This window comes from Lipophrys pholis (assembly GCF_963383615.2).
Source record: "Lipophrys pholis genome assembly, chromosome: 1".
NCBI classification, from domain to species: Eukaryota; Metazoa; Chordata; class Actinopteri; order Blenniiformes; family Blenniidae; genus Lipophrys; species Lipophrys pholis.
This window is the reverse complement of record NC_137635.1, coordinates 20,942,317-20,964,120: the sequence shown is the minus strand read 5'-3', so window position 1 is coordinate 20,964,120 and position 21,804 is coordinate 20,942,317. Positions and strand designations below refer to the sequence as shown.

Genomic DNA, 21,804 nt, shown 5'->3' with positions numbered 1-21,804 from the left:
CTGGGATTAATGAAGTATTTCTATTCTATAAGTGGTGCGCAGGCTCACTTCAACAAAATGACCAGCAGGTGGCAGTGCCGCATAACAGCAGCATCAAGCCCGCGTGAGTCCAAAAAGAAGAAGATCGTGTTTGGCTTGTCAGTCCCGGCTAATTTGTTTTCCTCCGAGGTGTTGTCGTCCATTCCCTTTGTCGAGGTTACCGGAGCCTCCCGGGCCGGTGCCGCTGCAGCAGCGGGAGTCAGATGGCCTTCGCCCTGCCGGTGTGGCTCGCGGTGCAGGAGGAGCTGCTCCTGCAGGAGGAGTCGGACTGCGGGCCTCCGACCTGCTTCGACAGTCTGGACGACGAAGCCCTGTTTGACACGTTCCACCTCACCAGACCCTGCATCGCCTTCATCGTGGACGCGGTGCGCATCCGCATGAAGGACTGCGTCACCAGGAGGCCCGTGCGCTCCGTGGACACGATGGTGATGGTGGCGCTCAACTACTACGCGCACGGGATCTGCTCCACGGCGGTCCTGCAGAGACTCGGACTCAACCACTCCAACGACCCCATGAACATCGTCAGCAAGGTCTCTGGCGTCATCGCGGGCATGTCCGACCAGTTCATCTCCTTCCCGCTGTTTGCGGAGGCGAGGGCCGGCGTGGCCGCGGCGATGCAGAAGTCGTGCGGGATCCCCGACGTGGTGGGCGTCCTGGCTCCAGCCCACTTCAAGATCCGAGTGTCTCCTTACGAGCGGCAGACCTTCAAGTCCTTCCTCAACACGCAGGGCTACACGTCGGTGGTGAGCCAGATGATCTTCGACTCGGACGGGAACATCATGAGCGTGGAGAAGTGCTGCGTGGGCGGCACGTGCGAGCAGGAGCTGTGGGACACGTCCTTCAAGGGGAGGGAGATGGAGGACGACCTGCACGGACCCTTCTGGGTGATCGGTGAGGAACGGGATAGAGAGACCAACGGTCACTCCGCTTGGGGGCGCCAGAGAGCTTCAGCGGAGGGGCACCGTGGGAGGAAACCCACTGGAGAGAACATGCAGACTACACACCCGAGACCCAATATTTGAACCCAAACCTTCTTGGCTTACTCATCACTTTGGTCTGAGCTCCTCAAACACCTCTGGTGAAGGTGAAGGAGAAAACTCAAGTGAACACAGGAGTGAATAACAGTCAAACACTCTAGAATCTAAAGAAATCCAGAACCCAGATGAATTCAAACTACCGGCCACCGTGTGTTTCCAATGAATAAATTCCGAAAAGAATAGAAATGTGTGATACAAAAGTAATAATAACATAATAACAGTGACATTATTGATAAGGTCACAAGAGAAGAGTTGGTAGTGATTGGTAATATACCAGCGATGATGTTATTGTACAGACTAGATCAATATACAGTGTCACAGCTGCAGGGAGGTAGGATCTGCGATATCGCTCCCTCACACACTCGGTGTGAAGAAATCTTCTGTAGAAGCTCTTTTTCCAGAATTAATGTGAGCTAGAATACGCTCCCTCGACCCCCAGCTGGATAAAGTGGGTATTTAGTACATGGATGGATGAAAAATAACATTCTTCTTAGTTTTGTTGACTTGCTTTGTAATAACATTCTTGGGCATCACTGTTGAGGAAACAACTATGGTTTAGAAAGCACTAAGATATAAGCACATCAAAAGAATACATGGGTAAAAGATTTAATAATTTAAGTGAATAAAGCATAAATCAGATAAATGGCAGGTTAAAAAGAGGGACGTGTGTAAGTTTGTCTAAATCTGTACCGATACTGTCCTCTTGTCTGTTTTCTGTCTGCAGGTGGGAAAGGTTACCGCCAGAGCAAACACGTGTTGGCTCCTCTTTCAAACCCGGCGAGTGATCGTGAAATCCGATTCAACGAGGCGCACGGCAAAATCTACGAGGTCATCCGGACGACGCTCGGCACCATGAAGAGGCGTTTCGCGTGTCTGCTGCAACTCGGCTTTACAGAGGAAGGCTCCTTGAACAAAAAGTCGAACATCATCAAGTCCTGCAGCGTGCTTCACAACATCGCGAAGAAGTTCTCCGTGGCCCCGCCCCCGGCGGCGGGGAAGATCGAGCCCTTCAACCCGGTGAAGCAGCCGTTGGTGCCGGCAGAGATTCACCCCGAGGCCCTAAAAGCAAGGCAGGAACTTATTGACGCCAACTTCTCTGTGGCCTCCCGCAGTCAGGACTGAGTGGAAAGTGACACCGGAGGAGGAGGAAGAGGATTTCTGACGAGTTTCCTTTGTTTTGAGAAGAAATCCGTGATATCGACTAATTGAGGACAAACACAGGAAAAGAAAAAGAAAAAAAAAACAAAAAACGGTCAACTTTGCACATTCCGGTATATTTATGGAAATAGAATATTATATTCCTTTTGAAAATACTCTTTTCTACTTACATTTATTGTCGATAATAAATGTGTAAAACATTCTTCGGTCATCTCAAGTGTTATTTTCTCATGATATAAACAATAATAAAAATAGTACACATCTGGTTGAGGAGCGAAACAAAAACATTAAATAAAATCTAAAAATAACGAAGCAGAAGGCTTTCAATACAACAGCATGGAGCGTGAAGACGTTAAACTTTCATTAAGTGCATACAACGTTTGGGTGCTTCACAGCGACTCATGTATTTAGATTTTTCTGATGAAGTTCTTGGAGTGCTGTAGCGTTGACATAGATCACGTCGGCGCTGTTCTGGTATATGTGATCGTCTGTGTTCTCCTTCGGTTTCAGGCTGTCCATGATGCACTGGTGCAGGAAAACATACTGAGACTGAAAATGAATATCAAGAGGTCATCAAGACGGGAACATTTTGTATCTGGAGTCGCTAAAGAGAAAGTTAAACACTCCCGTGATATTTGCATTAAATTACAAAAATGAGACCAACTAAGTTTACCTCCGTCTGCACCATGTAGGGTCGATTCAGTCTCATCCGGTGCACGAAGGCGTTGATGCCTACCGATTGCTCTTTCTCCAGCTGCTGAAGGAGCACATCCAGAGCAATGATGGTTCCTGTCCTTCCCACACCAGCACTAACACACAGAGAAAACAACAAAATGGCGTCAACTGGGACTCGTGTACTTTCTCCATTGTAACAACAATAAAGACAGTAATATAAAAATTGGATAATGATTCAAATTTTAATGGTAGCATCAAGAACATCTGAATGAATATTTTACTAGTTTATGGTAGGTTAAACTTAGAGTCCTCCTTTAAAGAGCAGACACTGAGAACCAGACGCATGACAACTCTAACCACACTAATATTTAGTTAGAAACTGAAACTGAAACTCTGCATTCCATCGCCACACATCTTAGAGATCCACGGGCTGATTGTCCGCAGCTTTACCTGCAGTGAACCACGGTCGGTGCTGTCCCTCTGTCTGTCTCTATGTCCTGCCTCACCAGTCCTCTGAACTGGATCAGGACCTCAGTGCCCTGAGGGACTCCGTGATCTGGCCAGGCTGTGAAGTGGAAGTGTCTGACAGTGCGTTCTTCAGAAGTGTTTCTCTGTGAAGAACATTTGAAAAGAGGGATTGTCTTATTGACAGAGGTCAGGAAACAACGCTGGGAGTGCCCAAAACCACTGCTGACTTCACTAAGAAGAACAAGCTCACTCAAAAACTTTCCTCCCCGTTAGTTTGCCACCTAATCTATTCACACAATTAAAAATAAAGAGATGTTTTGTACATGTTTCACACTGAAATTCCTCAAAGTCCAGTTGGGCTCCTGTTGCTCAGATACGGTGGTGACTGACAGCTCCTTGAAGACGCCAGACTGGCCGTCTGGAGGCCAGTATTGTTCACACTTGGTCTGAGAAAAGGAAAACATGAAAAACACTTTTTGATCTATTGACATGTAAATTGTTTTCATCAGTAAGATTAAAAATTCAGCTTACATTTTGGCAAAAGAAATTTGATTCCGAGAGACCCTGAAGACTCACCCGTCCGAGTTCGGTACAGTTGGTTACCATGACGATTCTTTTCACTCGTTGTTCCCAAATCATTCTCCAGAAATCATCGAGTGTTGCGGGAAGAGGACCCTGAGTGGCGATGTACTCTCGGTTCTTCTTATATCCCTGAGAAGCAATTGACAAAGTTTATATGTTAGAGGCACGAAAAATTCCGTCTTTAAAAATGACTTGAGAGTCCTAATTATTTGCTGAAGTGTTTTCAATTGAGATGAATTTGCTCAACAAGTTAAATGTTTCCAACTTATCCAGTGTGATCGTCGTTACCAAAACACAGCATGGGTTCAACATTTTGTGAGCTGAATGGTTTTTATATTATAGGTCAGGGGTCTGCAACCTGCTGCTCCCTGAATCTTTCCCTAAATTATACCTAAAAACAATATTTTAGGTATAATTTTGTGGAAAAAAAGCTTAAAAATGTAAAAAAAAAAAAAGCAAAACTGCTATGAAAAGAGATATATTAGCTAAAATGTCCTTCCTTCCTGTGGCCATAACACTCTATAATTCCTCCTTGCAAATAATATTTGCTGTTTGAGTTACTTTTATTCTTTCTGTGGGTATATAGTCACGGTAAGCCTTGTACATGTTAATATTTACAATGACTAACTTATCTATCTCATTTTTATCCTGTCTAGGTTTTCTACTTATTCTGTGAAAAGCAATGCTTAAAGGAATTTCCCTATGGAATTAATAATGTATTTCTATTCTATTCTATTCTATTCTATTCTATCCTATAATGTCAAAATTGTCCGTAAAATCCTGGAAAAGAAGGATGAAACATGAAAATCCGGTACAAAAAACGACTGTATATATGAAACTTTGGAAGCTGTGTCTGCTTCATTTTAAAGGTTAAATGTGTTTTGTGGCTCCAGTTTAGTTTGATTTGGTGGAAAATCACAGAAAAAAAAATGTTTCTTTTGGCCATAAAAGTTGCAGCATCCTGTTACAGGCACATAGCGAGCAATACCTACTGGTATGTAACTGGCATTGATGTAGTCCGAGCTCCCAAGGAAATCAGATGTCGATAGCTTCACTAGATTCCAGTCATCTAGGATGAGACAAACATGAAGCAATCGACAATAACAATAAGGGCGTCAGTATTGACTCAGGAAATCGGAAACGTTTTCTCAAAGCTCTGTCAGAAAATGTGCTTACATGGCAGCACATTGGTGAAACGGTTTCTCACTGCGTTCTCTTGTAGCTCGGCTGCTCGTTGTGTCTGTTCTCTGCCCACAGGACTGAGGCTCTGCGGGGAAGTTGACAGGTTTAAGGCCACAACAAGGAGACTGACGGGACGAACGGGAAAATGACTGTCACATACGTCATATTCCTGTCTGAATCCTCTGTTTTCATCCAAACTTAAATCAGAGAAGTGACTGTGAAAATGTAATACAGGGATAGCTCTGGAAAAAACAAAGTAAAATGTGCTCACAATCCACCTTTTAATGCACAAATATCAAATGGAGGCTCAATAGATTTTCATTTCTACGACAAAAACATCATGAATACTCACTTGGCCTTTGTAATCGATAGTTTGGATCCCCCGATGAGTGATTTCTTTCTTCTATAACAAATCAAACAGTTTTATTTATTGACCTTCAGAGAATAGTTAATGGTGTCTTAACTGAAGCAGCACCAACCTGAGAATGTCTGGTCGTTTACGAAATATGAAGAGGGCCACACAGACCAGGATGATAAAAATCAGCACGGCCATTACCGACCCCGCAATCACTCCTTCAGGGAGTGATCATTAAGTCAAAGAAAACGCATATATTAGCATCTTTACACAGAAGAAAACAGCAATAAAACAGTGTTTTAATCATAATACTCACCCCTTGGGTCAGTATTACAGTCAAAAACCAATGGTTTCTGATTCCTTACATCTCCAGAGAGTAAACCTAAAGACACTGGATATGTTCTGGCGGGATCAAATCCTGGTAAAACGGCATACCGCTTCTCACATTCAGTAACAAGGTGTTCCCCTGACACGTTCACTTCTGCATGGGTGCACACACCATACGGTTCTTCCCAAATGACACGGACAGAATATCCAGACGCCTCGTACTCACAGTGGCCTACTGGGTCGGAAGGCACTGAGAAGAAGAGAAAAGATGCTGTTAAAAATCACAAACAAGCCTGGAAACTCATTTCTATTCATTTCTAATCTACATAAATAGATTTGAGAGACAGAATTACATTGTTACGCAAAACGCCATTCGTACGGATACTGTAAAACACTGTAATTCATTCAATTGATTCCTAAACCTGTAAACAATCATTCAAAAATAGACAAATAATCAGTTAGTAGCTGCTGGAATGTGAAATAATATTTTTTGTAGGGCTCTGCACAAAAATTATATAGAAATCAATTGTCACATGACAGGAGTTCTCAAGTTGTGGGGTTGTTGTGAATGTGTTGGAAAACATCCATACAAGTCTTCTTGTGCTCATAAGAGCCATTTCATTGTAAATCTGTTGGCATTATTAAGATAAGTTGCAACCGTCTTTACACTCATGGCTTTGTAATCAAACTTTATATATTTACATAGATACCTATATTTAGGTATATATACACCTTACCTTAGACTTCTTTTGCTCTTTACCCCCCCCCCCCCCCCCCCCCGCCCCCACATACACACACACACACACACACATTTTCAGAACCACTGTAGTGCCAACACAACGTACTGCTTTGAGAGCTCTAGTTTTATTTGTTTATAATATCTTATTGCCATAGACACTAGTCCATATGTACTGTTACTGGTTTATGACTCCTTTATCTCCTTGCCACTGTCGAAGCACTATCTTGTATTATCTGATTTTACATGGAGAGGCAAAGTTGTCCTCCACATTATTTAATACAGATGTGTATATGTGAATGTATTGTGTTCGATCTCAAAGTCGAAAGAGTAAATCTGAAAACATAAACAAGTTGTGGTCAAATCGACCTTTACTCACACAGTGTTATTTGGCGTTCATACTGCAGGTAGCGTTTGGCCGGAATTTCATACTCAAGAACTATTATATAAGTTTCACCAGGGTAAAGTCCAGTAAATGATATATTGTTCCTCTTAATGATAGGACTTCCTGTTTTATTCTTGAGAGTTGCAGTCGTGAATACCCCAGGAACTGTTGCTTGGATTGACGTGCTCGTAATCTGCCAGGTTCCACTGCCGTACTCAATGACTGGAACGAAGGAGACAGCAGTGGAAAGTTTTATAGGTTTAAAAGTTCTTAGAAAACTTGGATAAAACCTCTTCATATTGGAGAAAAAGCTTTCAATTCAGAGCACAAAAGGCCTAAATATACCTGTTGGTGTGCCAACTTCAAAAGGTTGACTTTGAAAGCGTTCAAAGAGTGTGATCACACCCAATATATACATTGTTCCAGGTTTGAGGGGCTGGACTGTATGGGACACAACATCTGATGAGCTGTGTGGCAGAAGCACACGATCACCACCACTGGGATTAATTTCAATCTGGTATCTCCAGTTGCTGTTCTCATTCTTCCACTGTAGAGTGATGGAGGTCATCGAGCGAAGAGTCACATTGACTCCATCCACCATCGGAGGAACTGATTGAAAGAAATAACAAAACTTAAACCGCCACTTAAAATATATATTTTTTTTAGAGTAGAATAATCTGTGATTATAAAATCAACAAAAAATAAACACCACTTTAAAAAAAACGGAACGGGCAGAATGTGTTTCTCTGTAAATTCATTGAAATTGAATTGAATTGAATTGAATCAGTGTGCTTTCAAAATAAACAGGTCATCCTCACTAGAATGAACTGATTCAAATTAAAAATGTTACAAATTTTACAGACAAAAATGAACTTTTGATTATTTTAGATATATTGAAAATGGGTAGGATTTGTTCATTTGTACTTCTTCCTACTTCACTTTGGGCATGTAAACTGTAAATACTGTATTGTTTGTTTGCTTTGTAAGATATCTTTCTTTTGATTATTTGCAGAACATTTACATGTTTGACATGTAAAAAAAAAACCTGATTATACATTCCGATAAAGTTAATTGATTACAATATTTTTTAAATCAAACATTTGCATTTTGCCATTTTATTGTAGTAATTGTTTTTTTTTCCATTTTAGTTGTTTGATTCAGGTATGAGGTGATATAGATATCTATCTCCCAAAAGGCTAATGAAATACAAAAGACACTACAGGCACAGTTATATATTAAAAGTTAAACTTAAAACAAATACTAACATGTCACATACCTGTTGAAGCAGTGAATGTGTGTCCTGTGCTTTTGGCATATTCAAACACAGTGTAGAGAGCGAAATAGTATTTTCTTCCAGGATCAGGCAAAGGGACGGTACGTGTCACTAATCTGCTTTCACTCCCACCAATAATGGTACTGCTATTGCCTTCATACTCCAGGGTGTAATTGAAACTGTCTCCAACTTTTGCCCACTGCAGAGTTATGTTGGTCTCAGTCTGGTTCACTGCAGTCACAGTTTCAACATTCCGTGGAGCTGAAAAATGAAAAAGGGCCAAACAGGTGATTCATTATGAGGAAATATACAGATTCCGTTTTCACTGTTCGGTTCAAATAGGGTACACAAAATTTAAATAAATGATAATGATTTGGGATTTAATCTTTTTTTTAAATGTTGGTGTTTGTGTGTTTCTTTACAGGTAAAACACTGTCTGTCAGCCAGTCATACTGCAAAAAGTATTTCTGCCAAATTGTGAAATGTGAAAAAAATCTTTTGGCACCTAATAAAAGATACACCCATCGAAAGAAAACTTGTTTTAAAGCTCTGAATACTACATTTTAAGAATGTTTTCTGCAGTTTTTAATTAATTGTTTTTTAATTAATGACTTGGCTTTTTTTTTTTTTTTTTTCCCTGTCGTTATCCCAATCATATGGACAACACATGTTATTTTTACTTTTAAACAGTATATGAAAGGAAATACTTCTTACCAGTCACGGCAATCAGGTTTGCTCCTCTGCTTGTGACGTTTTCAAATTCAGTAAACAAAGTGAAATTGTACTTTTCCCCACTTGTCAGATTTGAAATGGTTATAGACACTCGTGATGCAATAATTGTCACCCGCATTTCATCAAACACAAGAATATAACTGTGGATCCCGTCAACGTTTTCCCACTCCAGAGTTATACTGGTCTCATTCTGTCCAGCATGCTTCAGCGTTTTAGTGTCACGTGGAGCTACAAAGTGAAAAAAAAAAAAAAACAGAAGATGGATAATGTGACAGAGTCTGATTTTAAAATGACAGATCAGTACGAACAAAATGCTGCAATTTGTGCAACATTTCGTTCAACTTCCAGACTTCCACTCAAACAATACAGTTCTGTTGCCGGAGGGGAAAGAATGAGGTCAACTGTGTTCCGTTCCTGCCGTTGACCTCTCACAATAAAGAATTACTGCAAATAAATATCCAAATTAGTAATCAGAGCTCACTAACCTGTGACTTCAGAAAACTGGTAACCGTCACTGCTCACGTTCTCAAACACAGTGAAGAGAGTGAAAGAGTATCTTGTTCCAGCAGTCAGATTAGGAACCACCGTGCGTATCGGATCAGTCGATTCAGTGATATCAATCTCATTGTTGTTATATTTCAGGGTATATGTTGAGATGCTGTCGACCTTTTTCCACTGCAGAGTTATACTGCTTTCATCCTGGTTCACCAGTTCCACGCTCAGGACATCTTTAGGAGCTGAAATTTACGACACAATATAATTAAAGCAATCAAAGTAGGCAATAGCTTTCATAGAAATAATAAATATTCACATTTGACATACATACCAGTTTACATTAACAAAGACACATTAATGATTGAAAATAAAAGACTAAGTGGATTAAAGGCTTAATGAGCTAAACAAAATGTGGTGGTCAGATTGTTTATTTCCATTCAATTCTATGTCCTTCAAAACAATGAAATAGCACAATAACTTTAAAATGTGATTCGTGTGACACAATGTTGTCAGATGAGTTGTGTATAAAACTCAAATTTACAGCAACAAAAAATCTAATTAGTAATCAGAGCTCACTAACCTGTGACTTCAGAAAACTGGTAACCGTTGCTGCTCACGTTCTCAAACACAGTGAAGAGAGTGAAAGAGTATCTTGTTGCCGCAGTCAAATTAGGAACCACAGTGCGTATCAGATCAGTTGATTCAGTGATATCAATCTCATTGTTGTTATATTTCAGGGTATATGTTGAGATGCTGTCGACCTTTTTCCACTGCAGAGTTATACTGTTCTCATTTCTGTTTGCCAGTTCCACGCTCTCGACATCTTTAGGAGCTGAAAAGATGATGATTGACAGTTTTATTTGAGATAAAAGAGTTTTAACAACTGTAACAATCATTCATTGACAAGCCCCTAATAAAGAAATTTTTTTTTAAAATGAGCTAATTTATGATTGATTGTTGAACAAATGAAATATTTCTCTGATCACGATCAGAAACTCCACAACCTGTTTAAAAGAATCTTTTTGGAAAAGCAGTTTGTGCCGTTAATAGTAGATTTCAAGTACAAATCCAAGCGACAGCTTACCAGTCGGAGCCGTAAATGTTGTGCCCTCGCTTCTGAGTCCCCCATCCACAGTGAAGACGGTGAAAGAATACAACGTTCCAGCCATCAGCTCAGAAACCGAATATTCTACTGATGGTCCATCTGGCTTGTTGATTGGCTCTGTTTTGTTTGTCCCATCATTGTGTAACTCATATGTTGAGATATTGTCAACTTTGTCCCACTTCAGACTTATACTGACTTCACTCTGGTTCACCACTGTCACTTTTCCAACATCACCGGGAGCTGAAAGGACGATGAGTTCAGAAAAAGAACTAATGGTGGACTAAAGAGACTAAAGAGGGAACAATGAACCATGATTTATACTGACGGATTAGTCCAAAAAGACCTAACTGACAAAAAAAAAAGTGTCAAACACTAAATGTGTTCCATTTCAAATTTCGAATGTTTTATATCACAAAGGAGGAAATACAGGGATTCATGCTTACGTTTTCTTGTTGTCGTCGGTGTTAATGATGTGCTTGGCGCCAGTGTTGATTCTGGAATTTCTGTAACTGCTTTTCCTGAGTCAGCTACACCCTAAAAAGTAAATTATGAACCATTGCAGAGAAAGAAGGTCAAATTCTCACAACATTTTACTTTTACATCTTACAAAACACCGAATCGGAGCTTCACAGTTGAAAATGTAATTTCAGAGTGATTAAACACAATACCATGTTCAGCTTGGATTTCAGTAGTTTCAGTGTTGTACATAATATTTGACTGAGTGATATATATATATATATATATATATATATATATATATATATATATATATAGATATATATTTTGACTGAGTGATATATATATATATATATATAGATATATATAAATATATACAGGATATATAAATATATACAGGAGATATATATATATATATATATATATATATATATATATATATATATATCTATATATATATATATATATATATCTCCTGTATATATTTATATATCCTGTATATATTTATATATCCTGTATATATATATATATATATATCTCCTGTATATATTTATATATCCTGTATATATATATATATATATATCCTGTATATATATATATATATATATATATATATATATATATATATATATATATATCCTGTATATATTTATATACAGGAGAGGATTGTATCAATTTCAAAACCACAAAAACTCACGTCACAAATGTGTCACTGAGACTTTTTCAGATAATAAGCAGCGAACTTCAGAGTATATTAAACCAAGTTAAATACAAGTTATAGCAATTTTATAAATGTACTTCTAAATCCAGCAAAAGTAATCCAGTCAATAACATAAGTTGAGGATGAGTCAGAGCAAAACACACAACAGCAACATGACAACAAAGAGCAAACATATCAACTCGCTCAGACAACGCTTTCCATGTTCATGCTTTTGTGTCTCGAAAAAATGCAGAAGAAATGATGCAATGTAAAGCAGTGAATACATACTTCACCGTTTTAAAAAGTCCATGATTTTAAAGTTGTGCAATCAGTAGATTTGTGCGCACACTTGTATTTCAGAGTCGACCGCCTAAATCTCATTCAACGCGGCAGCCGCTACGGCTTCAACTAGTTTCCTGTTCCTGACAGCAACTTTTTCAATAAACGACAATCTACCTGTTAGAGAAACAGAGAAAGGAATTACTTACCAAAAGCAGACTCAAGAAGACACACAGCACCAAGCGCTCCGAGGGGCTCTCGAAAGATAAACGCTTCATTCTTGTCCAGGATCTCAGTCCATACTCCTACTATGACCGTAGTAAATTCCCAGAATAAACTTTCTAAGTTCTATTTTCAGAAGGACAACTCTTTCATTTACAAAAACAACACGGGAGGTTCACAAAGAATGCCTCCGAGCCCGGGGTTATACAAGTCCAATGTTAACGTAATCCCAGAGGTGTTGACTTTTAATTCTTAACCCAGTCCTCCTTGTGTAACCTCTGATCCCTTCATATCAGTGCTGAAGTAAATAGCTGTGGTACTTCTCCTTTCTGGCCTTGAACTACCACACAGACCTTTGCTCCGCCTGCTACTTCCTTATTAACGGTCATAATGTGACACATGTCAGAATGGACGTCAATCGAGTTAATTTTTCTGCTTTCCATGTGGATTGGTCATCGTCACTTTATATTTGCATTCTGTAAAGCATTGGTGTACCATTAACGTGGCTGAATAAAAGTGGTATTTAAGTAGAAGCACAGACAGATCATTTAAATACTAATCAAGGTAAATCATGTTTGTTTTGTTCCAACCTTGTTAATCAGGTTGATATCTTAGTAGAAATCTCTTCATCTGAACTAGTGTTAGGTTGTTTTTCGACAGTCTCGCTATACCGGTACACGTAAAGGCTTTCTTGTGGTGGAGCTCTACGAGAAAACAGAACTACTCGCTACCAAAACAGTGAAGTCACAGCATTTATGGTGTCATAATATAAGCGAGGCTCAACAAAAGTGCTGACATGTCAAAGAAAATACTTTTCACCAGGGAAACGGGAGGGGGAAGTTATTTGGCATTCATGACTGTAAACAGTCGCCACTTCTACTGATTGAAATATATGATTCCACTCATGTGCTACACATAAGCTTCCATGTTTCATACCGAATCTGGCAAAGGCGCTTATTCCACGGAATCATGTTCAGTATTTGCATGTCCAGAATTTTATGATTATGGGGGAAGTGTGAGGTCTCTTTAGCATCTTTATTTTTTTTGGGACTCTAAAGTCGCCTTGTAATGATATTTTAGTTTTCAGCACCATTTGTGAGAAATCATGCAGGGGTGCTGAGATTGAACATCATATATCTATGAATGTTTCCATTTTGCAGTTAGATTTGTTACATTTAATTTAACTTTGGTTTAAATCACTTTTGGGAACTGAAACTTGTACAGTGAAACAGCTCAGCTCAACAATGCTTAAAGTTATGCAAATACGGGAAAACTTCTAATGAGTCTCTTGTTTTTTAGTTTTAGTAGCTTTGACCTTTATCATACTACATTGCTGTTACAGCACCTTCTTTCTCCTCTCTATTTATTTTGCCACTCCTGCAACTATATATATCAATAAAGGATAATCTCTTCTTACTGTAGAACAAAACCTATACCATTTTGTATAAAACAATAACCTGCACTCTGAGCTCAATAGACTATTTTTGATGCTCTTCACTAAAAAGAAGAAGTAAGAAGCAGAAAAAGGAAGAACTGACACTAATTAAAAGATAAAGTGTGTGTGTGTGTGTGTGTGTGTGTGTGTGTGTGTGTGTGTGTGTGTGTGTGTGTGTGTGTGTGTGTGTGTGTGTGTGTGTGTGTGTGTGTGTGTGTGTGTGTGGAGGGGGGGGGGGGGGGTATTGTGGTTTTTCGGTCTTTTATTATGTTTTATTTCAAACATGTAAAGCACATAATACAATGTCTGAAAAGTGCTCTGTGAAGTTTGATTTGAAGAGGAAATGAAAGGTAACAGTGATAAATGTAAGAGTCTGGCAGTGAACTCAAATTAAAATATCCTACTAATATGAAATAAAAATACAAATATTTCCAAGGCAGAGTTTCACCTGTGAAGACATTTACAGACATGCATCCCACAGGTAATTCTAGGCTGATTAATAATTCTCCAAGCGTTTATGGACTGTAAAAGAAAAACACGCTCCCACAGGTAGAAGATGACATTTACATTGGAAAATGTACGACGACTACTACTACTAATACAAAAAAAAATGCCACTCTTGCGCAGTAGGTGGCGGTATGCACTAAAAGCTTGCTTGCGCCTCAGAGAGCCGATAGAAGAAGAAGAGGACACAATAAAGTGGGGGTCGTTGCGTCGTGGCTTGTAAACAAGTGAGTCTAATCTGCTACTTTTAACTCTCATTTCTTTCTGAGTGGATTGACTTTACCTCCACACGCAAGGTGAGCTGCACGAAGGAGCAGGTGGCATCTGATCGGCGATCAAACATGTTTGTGTCGTGCTGATAGGAGTGCTAATTCACGAGCTAACTGATGCTAAGGTTATCTAAAAAATCTCATAACAACTAGTCACAAGTGTGTTTGAGTTTGTCTTGTTTCGAAGTGCTTTCGATGATCAAGTTGAACTCGGTGGTATTTAAACGTCAATTATAGCCTCTTTAACCACCTGTGTGGAGATACGGGACAGCCCACCTGGACACATGACTTCAGGGGGGCTGGTGTCTCACTCGGCTCTTAAATATCGGCTGCAAATTGGAGCTCACTCCACAAGGTGAACAAAAACGTGTCCGTCGGTTTAGTTCAAGCAAGTAGAGGTGAGCTTTCCTTCAAGTTTGTGTTTATGGGAGTTGTTTTTTTCTCTCGCTTTGTCGGGGCTATACCAGACCTGAATTGTTCATCTGTCTTAATGCTGATTTTGTTTTCGTGTTTTAGAGATGCAGTCTGTGGTGAGACAAAACCTCCACTCCGACACCGAAGGAGACCTCAATAAACTGATCAACCTGAAGCTCAATGCCTCTTACACTTACCTCTCCCTGGTATGCTTACTAAACGAGTACTCTGTGTATTCTTTATTGGTCTCTTTAACATTCATATTGCTGAATCTGTGTGTTCTTTGTCTCTTTTAGGGGATGTACTTTGACAGGGACGATGTTGCTCTGCCAAAGTTCTCCAGTTTCTTCCTGGAACGCTCGGTGAAAGAGAGGGAACAAGCTGAGAAGTTGCTGGAGTACCAGAACATGAGAGGAGGACGAATTCTGCTTCAGACCATTGCTGTAAGACCCAATTGTTTTGCGTTGAGATGGGTATTTTTCTTGCTGTGTGAGTCTATTCAAGTATCAACTTTTGTGTTGCAGAAACCAACCAGAGAGGATTGGAGAGGTGGCGTGGACGCAATGTCTTTTTCCCTGGAGTACCAGAAGTCCCTAAATGCGTGTGTGCTTGATGTGCATCGCAGAGCGGGCAGCCACACGGATCCACATGTAAGTCTACCATGAAATGAGGTTTGATGGTCTTTAAATCATAACTTGATAAAATAGTACCTGTGTCTTGCTGCTCACGCATCTTTCCGTCTTCTTTTTGTTTAGCTGTGTGATTTCCTCGAGCAGCACTTCCTCTCCGACAGTCATGAAACCATCAAGAAGCTGGGCGATTACGTCGGCAGCCTGACGCGCATCACTGGATCCGAGACCCACGGTCCTATGGGAGAATACCTCTTTGATAAACACACTCTGTAAACGTCAGCAATTTAGTGATGTCAACTCCACATTTTATGAAGTTACAAGAAAGCATTTTGTTTCCGTTAAAATGATCATTTGTAGCATTTTCAGTTTACATAGACCTTCTGCTATTGGTACAAAAAGGAATTCAGTCCAAGTTACCAGGAAATACCTCAACTAGTGGAAATACCAGTCGGTGATATGGTGTTCCGAACTGACACTTACCTAAGCTGTTTATTAATGCGAGTCCCGCGTTCATCTGGACTAAGCTATCTCATGTTTCATGCATTCCAATGTCAGGTGTCAACATTTACAAACAATTTTGTAAAAGTGAGTATAATCTTTACATGTTCAAAAATATTGAGATCAGGAATAAAAATATTTAATAAATCCATTAAAGAGGGATCATGCTGATAACATCTTGTGTTTTGTTTTTTTTTAAGTTGGTTTCACAGAGAAACTTTCTGTTCAGTCACCTGATACAGTCTGAGGACACTGCTGCGTCTGCTCCTATAGAACATTGTAAAGATAACGCTGAGACTTTGCTTACTCACTGTGGGGTGGGCGCTTAATGTTTGACATAGAGCTAACGGAGCGCTTGCGGTTGAAAATGTCTTCCCTGCGTCATGCAAATTATACGTTTCAGCGAAGATAACATGCACTTGCAGCACTCTGATAATGGTGCATCACCATGAGGAAAACATAAGTGCTTTTCATGGTTCAGCTGTGTTGTAGTGATCATGCCTACAATTTAGTAAAAATACTTATGCTGCATTGAAACATGAAACGCAAGTATCTTTCATATTATAAATTGAGGAAACTGCGAGAATGTAAGTGGTGAGCTATTAAGACTAAAATGGAATATCATGCAGACGCAATGTATTAATTGGCAGAAAGTAACTCAATGTAGTTGCCGTTTGTTTTCCTTCTGTAGTTCAGTATGGAAACACTAGTAATTTGTTGCGCGACAGGGATTGGCCACAGAGATCTCCAGATGTGGCGGCGCAAACATGTGGCACCGTGCCTGGGGATTACTTCTCCCACAGCGCTCTAGATGAAACTATGTGTTGTGTACAGTACAATAGTAAGCCAAGGGACGGGGACGGTGGGATATCCACTGTCACTGATAGACGATTGGCTGCGAGTCGAGCTATGCTGAGGGGATTAGTAAAGAGCTGGGTGCACTACAATCTCTTCAGTCTAATGGATAAACACAACCAATGCTGCCATCAATGTAATGAACACTTTCCCTCCTTCGGCGAGAAACCGTCTTCAATTTCTCAACGTGTTAGAATTAATAACACAGCAGTGATGTTCCCAAAAAACGAGAGCGACGGGTTTTTATGCCTCTTCAGCCACATATAAAGCAACAGATGTGTTGCCAAGCCTTCTAATATCAGCAGGAGGGGTAGGGGGGATTAAATGACAGCACTACTCGAGTGATTTGTCAGTGCTTTCGTGTTGATAGAAAGGGTTGCAGAGAGCCTGTCAGTCGGAGCCAACGGGAAACTAAAGGATTTCTAGCTGTATGAGTGTGAGGGCTCCTACAAGCCAGAAGGGAAGGAAGAGACAAGAACTGCACTCAAAATTAAAAGTTGTTGGGACAGACGTCCGGTATAAAGGGAATTAAAGGAACATATCAACAGGTAAGATTACTTAGCACTTAAGGCATTTTTTATGTGATCACTTTTAAGACCAATACAGTGCAACAAAATTAATTGAGAGCTAAAAAAAAAAAAGAAAAAGATTGCATTCTAAATTAGAAATATACAAATGTTTATTTGTAACAGTGTGATGTGATGTAATTTTTTTTTTTTTTTTTCTCAAATCAGAATCCTGTCCTTCGTTAGTTGCCATCAAGAGTATTGATGTTTAACATGTAACATATTAGATACTCAAAATATTATTTGTGTTGTTATTGTAGATAATGTGGAAAATTATTCAGATGTAAACTAGAGTGGCAATCTTTTCAGTAATTCTTTGTGCTTTATTTAATTGAATTTAATGTAGGAAATTCTTAAAACATTTAACATCCCAGGGGACTTTCTAAAAGAGACAAATGAATTTGGGTGAGGAGAACGAAGGGAAAACACCAACCCCTATTTATTAAAGCTCAGAGAATCTGGGATTTTGGATTAATATTGTAGTGCTGGAGTTTAATCCAGTCCCCAGCAGAGACGGTGACGCGAGAGAAAAAAATGGGGATGGGATGAACGTGGGAGTGAGAGAGCGTGGGTTATGGAATGGAGGAATTGACGGAGTATGAGAGTAACAGAGGGATTAGGGTCAGCCATGTTGAGCATCTGGCTTAGAGATGTCCCATGCTCTTCAACTGTACCGCAACACATGAACACAAGGATTACATGGCGTGCATGTGGTGTTGTGCTACCCACTGGCGGTGGCAGCCAACTCGTCCCGGGAGCACGAGCAGGCAAACGAAATGTGAACAACTGCCCTGAATTTCTCCTCTTCCTCACAGCTGACATGAGGCTGGTCAGTACCGGGGTCCGGGTCCGGGTCCGGAGGGCCGCGGAGCCGCCTGAGCCTGAGTCGGAAGAGGCGACAGAGCCGGTTCATCACGAGCACTCTCACTCCGAACATCACGAACACACGCACACAGAGCATCACCCCGGACACGATTACAACCACATGAAAGACAAGTTCATGAATGAACTGACTCATCTGCCAAGTAAGACATTCCCAGAGCGTCCGACGTGGTCACAGTGACGCAGGGCTGAGTCTAATTGCTGGAAAACCATGTCCAGGAATATGTTTTGTGTTTTGGTCGAATTCAACACAAACTGAAGAATGAGTTTATAGAAATAAAAAGAGAAGTCAAATGTACACCACAATCATTCTCCTTTAAATGTACGACGACGGCTCGTGATTCTGAGAGAAAAGCACCTAATGAGGAGCTGCAGCTGGAGCTGTGGTCGTTCACGGCCACTCCCCGATGAATGAGTGTTATTATCTTTCCAAACACTTGCGCCGCAAACTGTCGAGAGATAAGAGCCTAAAAAAGTTGAAGTTGAGGTTCCAGTCGCTCTGGTGTCAAAGCACTAGAACCCATTATTTGATATTTGAGATGACATTTTTTGGCTCTGTTCCCTACACTTCAACATTTCATGGTTCAGATTTTATAAACAATTAATAAAGTCGATTTTTTTTTTTATCTCTGCTTCAGCTGATGTTAAGGCTCAGCAAGCGTTAATAAAGCCTTTGGTGTTGAAGTTGTTGTTTGTAGTTGTATTCAAATTTAGAGTTTAATTTTGTATTGGTTATTTTCCTGAGAAAGCATGGCTCATTTATGTCTTTGTGTTTAATATGTTACTATTGTGGATAAAATTGTAGGATGTGCTCCAACCTGTCCCCTCGATATGTTCACTCGTGTGCTCATCTTCAACTTGCAGTTCCCATGTGGGCAGTGGGAGCCATCGTTGTGTTGGTCCTGGCTTTGGTGGCATGCTTCGTCTTCTGTGTTTTTAAAAAATGCTTCGCGAAAAAGAAAAAGCCTAAAAAAGTGAGAGAGAGGAAGGCCGGCAGGCGCCGGAAGGCAAAGGAAGGTGAAGGAGAGGCTGGCGAGAAGGTAAAGCATTAATGAATGTCCTGATTTCAGATCTGAGTGAGGATTTCAGGGCACTGACGTCTGTGTCTTTCAGGAGGGGGAGGTGAAGAAGGAAGGGGAGGAAGAGGAGAAAGAGCAGGAGAAGCTGGGGAAGCTGGAGTTTTCTTTGGACTACAACTTTACAGATTCCCAGGTTGGTAATGCAAAAAAAACAAAAAACAAGAAGATTATCGAGACTCGAAAATAAGAATCCAAAGTTAAAGACAGGAATTGAGAGCACCTACACATTGTCTTCGTCTTCTCTTCCTGACAATTGTTGTCTCTTTTTGTTCTCAAGCTCATAGTGGGCATTCTTCAGGCTCAGGACCTGGCTGCTATGGACATGGGGGGAACTTCAGACCCTTATGTCAAAGTGTTTTTGTTGCCAGATAAAAAAAAGAAGTATGAGACCAAGGTTCAGCGCAAAAACCTTTGTCCCGTATTCAACGAGACCTTCATCTTTAAGGTACCCCACCTGCTTGTTGTGCATATCTCCATGTTTGTAGTTGCCCCTCTGTGTTGTTTGTGATCTTCTGGATATTTAGGTAGTTATTGAAACTGTCTACTGCATATCACAAATCTAACATCTACACTCTCTTTCTAGATTCCATATGCCGAGTTGGGTGGAAAGACATTGGTGTTACAGGTTTTTGACTTTGATCGTTTCTCCAAGCACGATATGATCGGCGAAATAAAGATTCCCATGAACAGCGTTGATTTGGGCCAGCCGATGCAACAATGGAGGGACTTGGAGAGTGGCGAGAAGGAAGATGTATGAAAATATAGCACCTTGTAACTTACTGAATGAGTTTCTGAATTGTTTTGTATGAAAATTATCACAAAACATTTTTTCCAGCAGGAAAAACTGGGAGATATATGCATTTCTCTACGATATGTACCAACTGCTGGAAAACTGACCGTGAACATCATGGAGGCGAAAAATCTTAAGAAAATGGATGTTGGTGGCTTATCAGGTACCTGAGCAGGATGCCAATGATTATCAAGTCTAACAAGGAGGTGAAAGAGTCACATGAAACACATCTCACCTTTTATTCTTCTTTCGTAAGACCCATATGTGAAGATTGTTCTGCAACAGAATGGGAAGCGGATCAAGAAGAAGAAAACAACAGTCAAGAAGAACACACTCAATCCTTACTTTAATGAGAGTTTCAGCTTTGAAGTCCCTTTTGAGCAAATACAGGTGGGTTTTACACGTATGAACAGCCAATGATGAAGATAATCCGGGGGGGGGTTGACGATTGGATAAGATATAAGATACTTTTCCTTCTTCTTTCACAGAAAGTGCAGGTGGTCATCACAGTGTTTGACTATGATAAACTGGGGAGCAACGACCCGATTGGAAAGACCTTCATGGGCTACGGAGCTACAGGAGTCGGACTGCGCCACTGGTCGGATATGCTCGCCAACCCCAGACGCCCAGTGGCCCAGTGGCACACTCTCCTGCCGGAGGAGGAAGTCGACGCAGCAGTCAAAGCAAAACCCCGTTAAAGGAGGATCGGGCGCTGCCATGTAACCTAATGTTAAACTTCATGTTTCCTCTAACTGCCTGATTTATTTACCTTTTTGTTTCGTTCCTGATACTTCATTGTGTGTGTGTAGGTGTGTACTTGAGCATGTGTGATGTACAGACATTTCTTTTTGATATCTGATTGTTCTGAAAACCTCAACTTCCCTAATTTACTCCCCTATACCATAATGAATCTGTATCTGTACAGTACTTGGGAAACACATTCCTGTAAATGTGCATTTTTTGTGTGTATGCTTTGTAAATGTGGATGTATAGAAGAATGAGTCACAGAATAACTCAGATTTTTAGGTCTGACGTCATGATAGAGTTTCTATATCTGATGTTATGGACGCTGAGCCTTTTTGTTGCGCATTTTGTATCTCTGTGATGCACCAGAGTCCCGATAAATTGAAATAAACCTTCAGTGGACATCTCACGTCACATCAGGCTTTCCTTCATTCTTTATGTTTACTGAATGCAAATCCAATTTCTGTTCTTTGTGTTGTTCCCTCTATCCATCCATTTTCTCCCGCTTATCCGTTTCCGGGTCGCGGGGGTGGCAGTCTGAGCACCGTCACCCAGATCACATTGCACCGATTAAGAACCTTCCCTGAGGGTGGTGAGCCCACGGGAATCTTTGTGTTGCTGTTCATTTGTTTTTCCACTCCATGTGACTTTACATGAGAGATCAAAGGTGAATTTACTGTTTACATTACATTCAACATAGGACTTCTCAAACAAGTTAGCTGTACAAACAGAGATGGTTTTTTAGGGGTGGATTCCCGCTAATTCTATGCACTCCTGCATTGTAAAGGATAAGGATAATATAACTAGTATAATAGTTTATTTAGCCATTCATGAAATGAAATAACTATCATGGTGAATTTAAGTCATTTTGCTCTTTCAACATCAATCATTTAGTTTTTCCTAATTCCATGACACATATCAAGCAAATAT

At 40.3% G+C, this 21,804-nt stretch overlaps 4 protein-coding genes across 9 annotated transcripts; 3 read left to right on the top strand and 1 right to left on the bottom strand.

The window, feature by feature from the left end:
• Positions 1-114: 114 nt before the first annotated feature.
• On the top strand, positions 115-2,444 carry LOC308121309 (putative nuclease HARBI1). Its single transcript, XM_080482487.1, has 2 exons — positions 115-930; positions 1,801-2,444. Exons 1-2 carry the CDS (start codon positions 243-245, stop codon positions 2,196-2,198), a joined length of 1,086 nt encoding a protein of 361 aa, XP_080338613.1. The 5' UTR covers positions 115-242; the 3' UTR covers positions 2,199-2,444.
• LOC308121024 (receptor-type tyrosine-protein phosphatase H-like) lies at positions 1,668-12,521 on the bottom strand. 3 transcript variants are annotated; one of them, XR_013936075.1, is made up of 21 exons: positions 12,194-12,521; positions 10,993-11,083; positions 10,529-10,789; positions 10,025-10,276; positions 9,435-9,686; positions 8,932-9,177; positions 8,221-8,478; positions 7,290-7,553; positions 6,939-7,166; positions 5,813-6,073; positions 5,621-5,714; positions 5,494-5,544; positions 5,302-5,383; positions 5,136-5,226; positions 4,952-5,028; positions 3,954-4,088; positions 3,701-3,823; positions 3,360-3,520; positions 2,908-3,043; positions 2,405-2,783; positions 1,668-2,277 (listed from the first exon to the last, which is right to left on the bottom strand). XR_013936075.1 is itself a non-coding variant. In XM_080482043.1 (20 exons), exons 1-20 carry the CDS (start codon positions 12,260-12,262, stop codon positions 2,634-2,636), a joined length of 3,282 nt encoding a protein of 1,093 aa, XP_080338169.1. In that variant the 5' UTR covers positions 12,263-12,521; the 3' UTR covers positions 1,669-2,633. The 3 variants fall into 3 exon arrangements, 2 of the variants coding, with proteins under 2 accessions (XP_080338169.1, XP_080338170.1); XM_080482043.1 differs by having other exon boundaries at positions 1,669-2,783; XM_080482044.1 differs by having other exon boundaries at positions 1,669-2,783; positions 5,494-5,541.
• A 1,782-nt stretch (positions 12,522-14,303) lies between these two features.
• Positions 14,304-17,361, top strand: LOC308121381 (ferritin, lower subunit). 3 transcript variants are annotated; one of them, XM_080482584.1, is made up of 5 exons: positions 14,304-14,372; positions 14,931-15,034; positions 15,125-15,271; positions 15,353-15,478; positions 15,584-17,361. In XM_080482584.1, the coding sequence occupies exons 2-5, from the start codon at positions 14,933-14,935 to the stop codon at positions 15,731-15,733; spliced, it is 525 nt and encodes a 174-aa protein (XP_080338710.1). In that variant the 5' UTR covers positions 14,304-14,372; positions 14,931-14,932; the 3' UTR covers positions 15,734-17,361. The 3 variants fall into 3 exon arrangements, with proteins under 3 accessions (XP_080338710.1, XP_080338712.1, XP_080338711.1); XM_080482586.1 differs by having other exon boundaries at positions 14,317-14,441; positions 15,584-16,131; XM_080482585.1 differs by having other exon boundaries at positions 14,330-14,812; positions 15,584-16,131.
• On the top strand, positions 16,929-21,332 carry syt5b (synaptotagmin Vb). Of its 2 annotated transcripts, none has more exons than XM_080482431.1 (9): positions 16,929-17,361; positions 18,195-18,404; positions 19,126-19,301; positions 19,375-19,473; positions 19,618-19,785; positions 19,924-20,091; positions 20,176-20,293; positions 20,387-20,520; positions 20,619-21,332. In XM_080482431.1, the coding sequence occupies exons 2-9, from the start codon at positions 18,200-18,202 to the stop codon at positions 20,826-20,828; spliced, it is 1,278 nt and encodes a 425-aa protein (XP_080338557.1). In that variant the 5' UTR covers positions 16,929-17,361; positions 18,195-18,199; the 3' UTR covers positions 20,829-21,332. The 2 variants fall into 2 exon arrangements, with proteins under 2 accessions (XP_080338557.1, XP_080338558.1); XM_080482432.1 differs by having other exon boundaries at positions 17,165-17,361; positions 20,179-20,293; positions 20,619-21,287.
• Positions 21,333-21,804: the final 472 nt, after the last annotated feature.